General features: G+C 39.5%; 1 protein-coding gene across 2 annotated transcripts; it reads left to right on the top strand.

The window, feature by feature from the left end:
- Window positions 1–1235: 1235 nt before the first annotated feature.
- LOC138045387 (sodium/potassium/calcium exchanger 1-like) lies at window positions 1236–5902 on the top strand. 2 transcript variants are annotated; one of them, XM_068891870.1, is made up of 2 exons: window positions 1236–1555; window positions 4531–5902. In XM_068891870.1, exons 1-2 carry the CDS (start codon window positions 1363–1365, stop codon window positions 5352–5354), a joined length of 1017 nt encoding a protein of 338 aa, XP_068747971.1. In that variant the 5' UTR covers window positions 1236–1362; the 3' UTR covers window positions 5355–5902. The 2 variants fall into 2 exon arrangements, with proteins under 2 accessions (XP_068747971.1, XP_068747972.1); XM_068891871.1 differs by lacking the exon at window positions 1236–1555 and adding an exon at window positions 4294–4435.
- The last annotated feature ends 1154 nt before the right edge of the window (window positions 5903–7056 follow it).

Genomic DNA, 7056 nt, shown 5'->3' with positions numbered 1-7056 from the left:
TTGGTAAAGCCAAAGACCAAGGGCTTAAATGGTTCTCTTTTTTTCCCGTTGCGACAGTCTTATGTTGTGTTTACTAATTAAAGTAATATGCCCACTGGCATCAGTCTAATTGAATTGGCAATACAACGCATTTTTGTCGATACGCATGGTTATGCAAACGAAATGTATTTCGCTATGCATGCTGAGCTGAAGCTTGCATCCATTGCTAAATAAATGAGAAGATATTTGCAAAAAAGAAGTAGTCTTCCTGTTTCACATGGAAACCTAATCCTACATTATTACCAATAAAGAAGCACATGTTTTAAAATAACTTTAAAAAAAAAGGAGACACTTTATGAATATTTACTTTAGACAAAGACAATGGGCGCACCATGATAGGAAAAATTGCCCGCTGGCACTTCGCCGATTCCTATTTGTAGCTCTTTGTTGATCTAAATTTGGTCGAAATTTGACAAAAAAGCCACCGTTTCGAGAAAAGGACAATTATATGGACTGATGTATTCCAAGTTCTTATCTCAACAAGCATTGTAAACATAAGGACCTATGGATTATCTATTGTAGCTCCGCTAAGAAAAAGCATTTGTCTGCCAAAAAAATTCAATGCATTAAATACGAGCCCGCGAGCAAAACGTTGCTAGCCGATCACAAGAGCTCAGCCGCCGAACACAAGAGCCCTTGTCTAAGATTAGCATTTTTACATACGTAATTCAGCTGGTAATTACGAAGGAAGGTCGTTCTCTCCAATTCCAAATTTTCGTGGTTCAACTGAGTACATTACAAACATACCAATACTATGCTAATCGACCCAAAAGAGCATCTCTTAAGTCAGATGGACAGAAAATATGTTCATATGTTGTAGAGTGTTCCAGTCATGACCTCATCAATAGCTGGTGTCAGGCTACAGACCAAGCCAAGACAAGTCAGGGAAGGGAGCTATATTCACGGCTCCGTGGGCAAAATGGTATCTCTGTCTTTTTTTTAGTCAAGACAACAGTTTATGAATTGGACAAAACATTCGACAGTTGAGCCGTGGTACTATTTAGGGTATAAAACAAGCAGTCACCACTCTAGTTTGTTTTGTTAAAATTTTAATGCCATTTCTGTAAATAAAAAGTGCTGTGATACAGGAGCCAAGTCAATCAACCGAAAGACAGATTAATGAAATGTTGACAGCAGTTACATGGTAACGGATGTAAACAGGTATAAACATCGGCGGTTGTCCGTCTGTTTTAATCACTTTTTCGGCCGCACGCGTGACAATTTATTCCGGTAGTTTCAAAATCAATCGAGCAGAAAGAGTTTAAGCAACAAGGACAACAAATCGACCAGCATTTGGTCGCTACAAGACCGTGTGTTTGCGAAATGGGCTCTAGTTGCAGCAGCCAGGCAAGTGTGGCAGAGACACGATCACGGCCCATAGAAGCCCCGCATGCTGGAGGATCCACAATTCCCCAAACAGCAAATACAGATCAAATTGTTAAACCCGAGGAGACCAAGAATTTAGAATCGAAAAATACACAGGGGCAGAGCAATCACACCCAAGAACGAAAACCAGGTAAAAAAATGTTTAATTCTTAGCTCTATCGGTTACAATGTGGCTTCGTAAGCGAATGAGCTTGCATAATTTTTGGAACGAAGCGTCAATCAAGTGTGATAGCAGTTGATATCAGGCTTTCATAGAAATATGATATTTTCCTGCGGTTAGATCACAGCAAAAAGCAAGTTTGTAATGTCATTTTGTTTCACAAGCCTCGTATTTAGAAGTGCAAGGTGCAAATCAAAGTTCAAAAAGTACAAAAAAAAATAGGAAAATGAAAAAAGAAACGAATTTGGAATGAAAACAAATGTATCATCCAATCTGGTTCTAAATTAGGGAAGCCGCTTTTGGTTTCTTTGCTGTATAAGCCACTTTTGGTTTGATTATTTTACCGTATTGATGTAGGCTTTTTTCATTTTTCCAATAAAACATGTTTTTCGTTTATCGGATAGTTTCGAAAGAACACGTACCAACCGCTGAAGTTTTGTCTGCATCCCTTTGTTAATAAAATACTTTGTATCTAAGGAGACCATTAGAAAATCGATTTTGAATAGATTTAAAAAACTCTTGACGGGGTAAAACTACAAAGTATTCCCAAAGAAAGTTGATGGTAGTTAAGAATTTGGTTACTGAAAGACGAAAAATATCGACCAAACCTGACAGATGCAGATGGTCGAAGATCGTGAGTCGAAAGAATCTCTCTTCTTATTTCGGTCCTTTATCTGTTTGCAATTGAAAAAATACCCACTCACACCCCATTACAATGCAAAAAGTAATCCGGAAAACTATATTTTGGTGTAAACAAAATGTTAAACTGATAGGCCAAGCCACTGTAGATTTTAGTACATTCTCAATAAAGCGAAATGATTGCAAGACATTCAAACAAACACGACGTTGCTATGAACATAAGTTGCAAACAAGAGAAGAAAAACTTTTCATCTTTGTCGACTTCCGACGAAAAAATAAACATTGGCTTTAAATAACAAAGAAAGACCTTCATAAAGTGGCACACTAAATAATAATGGATGTTCTCGTGAAAAAACTTATTGATAGCGCGCAACTGAATGCGGTAAGACAAATCGTGTACTTTGTTTGAAAATTTCCGGTCGAATGCGCAAGATCTGATCATACAGTTTACACTTCAGAGAAGAATGCACCATTTTGTCGTGTGAGAGTTTCTGGTTTCTAGGAGCAAACATTGCTGATGAAAGCGGCGGTTGGTCAATTTTGGCGAAATAATTGCTACTCTGCGAAGTTTTGTTCCAAAAGTTCTATTTGCCTTGGAATTGAGACAAAAAAGCCGGTATTGTAAAAAAAAAAAAAAACCAGCTGTTGGCGCCGAGTTTCCGTATCTTTTACAAGGTTGGCCACACTTGTTGCTAAGGGACAGTGACACTCACTAGAGTTTTGTCAACAATCAATTCTAGATTTCAAATTAAAAACTATTGTAAGAGACACGAATTTTTAGTTTATACGAGAAAACTGATTACAACTCTGGAGTCAAATGGACCCGCAATTATTAACTTGGAAAAAACTGATATGCGATACTCTTAAGTAAAGGTTCCTTGATTGACTTTTGACTTATCTACGGTTTTAGCTAAATAATGGCAACATTTTAATATTAACGCATATTCACTTTTTCCTGTTTTAAAGCTTCAAATGTTGTTGGGTTTGTCAGACTATGTGAGACTGGTAGTAACAGTCATTCAGAGTTCAGTTAACGTTGTCAAGGAGTTTAAAGAAAGGGCAACTGTGTCGTCGACCACTGAGAATAATTTTTGAAGAGAAAAAACGATCGTGTTGCACGTGGGGCATGCACTTCTGGATATTTCTTTGCCGTATTCTCCTTTAACAACAACGTGAAATGACCAAATTTAAGGTTTTCAAGCGTACAACTTTGGATCTACATGTATTCTATATCTTTACCATGGCAACCGGTCGTGGCAATCCAGTTACGATACTTCGCCCGTCATGATTTTCGTACAACGTAAACGAGACGGAAGAAATCGCAGAAATACTGAAAATGTTGAAGTTCTCGCCGTCGTTCCATAAAAATCCCTAAAACCGTTACGTTTTGACGACACCGTGAGGGCACAGCAGTCAACATTTCATCCGCGGTTCATATATTTACTGCATTCCTCCGGTTAGTGCAGTGGTAAGGTACTTTGGCAAAATTGCACAACGCAAACAAGATTTTAAAGGTCGCAACATAGGTGCTATCGATAGCATAAAATATCTGTAGCTACATATTCACTTGCGTAGAACTGTCGTCTTTGTTAAAGCCTTGGCTAAACGTCCCGGCAACATGGCTGACCAACATGTCGGCCTGCACATACTATATTAAACTAGCGAGACAAATATTTCTGGTCGCACCTTAAGTCAGAGATGTCCATCAGGCGACCCAAGGGAACCGTGACGGAAAAGATGAACAGCTTAACATTGCAGACAACAGCTTTCGCTTTAAGCGACAGGTTCTCGCGACAGATTTTGGAAGAAGTCTGAAAAAATTTGCATTACGGAGTCGATTAGCTAGGGTTCAAGGCTTCCAGTTTTCAGTGCAATAGACACAAGTCCAAGAGGTTAAAGAATATTTTTAGAGAAAGCAAAACGAATTTAACAAGCGTAAAGTTGCTAGCAATCTTTTCCTGCGGAATAAAGATGCTATTTATGCATTAAGAAAAACTTGATTGACGACAATCGCTTTGTAGCACAGCTGTTTAAATATCTGTTGGCAACACTGAAATGCTCAACGATAAGCGAACGCGAACAAAACGAATTTCGTACGAGTTTCCGGGACGTATTATAATTTGAGTTCATCTCGCTCACAATCAAAGGAGATAAAAGCCAGAGTATCTGAAATGTTTAAGCGAGTTGTTAAGTTATTCCTGGGAAGGAAAAGTATGAGATCGTTTCTATAAAATGGCAAAAAGGGTTTGTGATACAAATGAATTTCGAGATTTTTCTTTGAGATTAATAATGTGTTTTGTTTGCAGATCAAGAAGAGACTGTTGATCAGTCGAAAAACTCAGAGCCCACAAAACCGACCGAGGCTGAGCCTCGCGAAGATCCCCTTGGCGAGGAATCCAGGGAAGTTCATGAAGAAAAGCCCAGGGAGGAGGAGAAGGACGTGGGAGATAATGTAGATGGAACACAGCAAACTATCCAGGTGATAGAAAAGGTTTCTCAAGATGGGGAAGATCCCGAGGAAAGTAATCAAACTGCACAAGAAAAAGAGACGCCTAAGTTGGACGAACCGGGTCCTTCCGAAACAGAACAAACACCTGTACAAGAACCCACAGAAAGCAACGTAGAAGAACAGCCAGGTGACGAACAAGGTGGAGAACAGAGTGAACAGAACCCAGTTGAACAAAGTAATGAAGGAGTAAGCGAAGCGCATATGGATTCTGAAGAACAACAAGTACAAGAGGAGGTTGAAAAGCCAGCTCCGGAAGGAGAAAACGCGGAGGAAGCGAAACCCGAGGGAGAGGAACCGAAACCTGACGGAGAGAAACCGGAGCCTGAAGCAGAGGAAACCAAGCCCGAAGCCGAAGAAGCGAAGGAAGCAACAGGTGAAACGCAGACTGAGACTGCCGAAACTAATCCTGAAGTAGAGGAAACCAAGCCTGGAGAAACGGAAACAAAGCCTGAGGAAGAAGAAACGAAGCCTGTGGAATCCCTGACTACCGACGCTGGCGAGGAACCCACAGCCACAGATGAAACGCAGGCTGAAGACGAGAAAGCGACCGAAGAAACACAAAATCCGCCAATCGAAGACGAGAACCCTGCGGAGGAAACGCCACCAAACGAAGACAGCTAAATTGTTTGAACAGCTTAAGTTTCCATCCATTTTCCGCGTTGACTCCGCGTACCGAACATTCAAAAACATGCCGACAAAGACATTGTCAGTCTTCATGGAAATATTCCTTCATATGTTCACTCAGTGGGTCGCCGAGTCGAAAAACGTTGAAATTTATGGTATATTTGAATCTAAACGTTGCCATGTTTTTGAATAACATTCGCAGCAAGATCAGGAGTTACCATCACTGTCTTAACTGTGAGATTAATATTCCAGTTGTATGGAAAGTGCAAACGCGTGGTAAAGGTGTCAAAACATTAATTAACGAGCGCGGCTTTTGGAGATTTATGTAAAAACAAACGTTTGAGCGAAAATCCTTCACAAGCACTTTCCAAGGCGAAGGGCACCCTTCATTCGACGATATACTTTTCGAAGGCGCGAGAATACTTTTTCGCAATCAATTATTTTAATCCGGATTTCTTGTCGAATTAGCCTGCTCGCAGGCTATTGTCGAATGGGAAATGTAGTGGCTTAAGCATGTATAGCATATAAAGGTATTCTTACATTTATCCAGTAATTTTCGTAGTCTTATATTGACGTTCTCTCCATGTTTCGTCTATCTTTTCCAGCGCGTGGAAATAAACCAATCGATAAATTGACACCATCACATGAAAGATTGAACATTGAGATTGGCAAGCTGTCCAAGTTTGATGCTTTTAGGTCGAACAGAGACCAAGTTACGGACTTTCAAACATTGTTAAAAATCCATACAAACGTCTTTAATTTTGAGGCTGCGTCCCACAAAACCATATAGAACTCTTAAAATAATATTTTTACGATTTCTGTAATATTTATAAAAATAAGCAAACAAAGTGATTTTCACCGCAACTATTTAACAATTATTCCTCGAGCCCGAATGGGCTATGAGTCAATAGCCCATGAGGCCGAAGGCCGAATGGGCTATTGACTCAGAGGCCATGAGGGCGAGAGGAATAATTGTTTTAGTAAAATCCAACTAGTTGGTCAAAAAAATATCGAGACAAAACATCTTTCGCTAGTTAAAGCTAGACTTAAATTGTTGTTTTGGTTTTCAAAGCCGGCGCTTTTCGCTACTAGTGGGCTATAACAAATAGCCTACTAGTAGCTCAACCAATCAGAACGCAGCATTGATAATAGACCACTAGTTGGATTTTACTATTTCCAAATAGTAGGTCCATGACAGGATTTTGCAGTTGTTCCAAATCTGATAAATTTTTTTAGAGTTTATATGGTTTTGGGGGACGTAGCCTCAAAACAATTAGAGACATTTGTATGGATTTTTAACTATGTTTTAAAGTCCGTAACTTGGTCTCTGTTCCACCTAAAAGCATCAAACTTGGACAGATTGCCAATCTCAATGTTCAATCTTTCATGTGATGGTGTCAATTTATCGATTGGTTTAAATTTGAAATTGCCCCAGTTCCTGCGCAATCTCGGTATGCCTCATATGGAGAAAGTTATGAATTTCGCCAAGTTTCTTTTATTTATTTATTTTGTTCACTATTTTGCCCACGATCTTCCGCAAAACGCACCGTGTTTCTAAAATGCTTTGAGAACGTATTCGAGCAAAAAGTTTCGATAAATATATTCGCAACAAAGTTGCGAACCGAAATCAGAGGATCGGGCCTTGAACATAGTCGAATTGCAAATATTTACGTAGCACGATCAAAGCACATACAAATTG

The sequence above is a fragment of the Montipora capricornis genome, chromosome 4 (assembly GCF_036669925.1).
Source record: "Montipora capricornis isolate CH-2021 chromosome 4, ASM3666992v2, whole genome shotgun sequence".
Classification (NCBI taxonomy): Eukaryota; Metazoa; Cnidaria; class Anthozoa; order Scleractinia; family Acroporidae; genus Montipora; species Montipora capricornis.
This window is presented reverse-complemented; position numbering and strand designations above follow the sequence as displayed.

Coding starts and splice junctions, on each gene's coding strand:
- LOC138045387 (XM_068891870.1), top strand. CDS start 1,363: ATGGGCTCTAGTTGCAGCAGCCAGGCAAGTGTGGCAGAGACACGATCA. Junction 1,556..4,530: donor CACCCAAGAACGAAAACCAG/GTAAAAAAATGT, acceptor TTTTGTTTGCAG/ATCAAGAAGAGACTGTTGAT.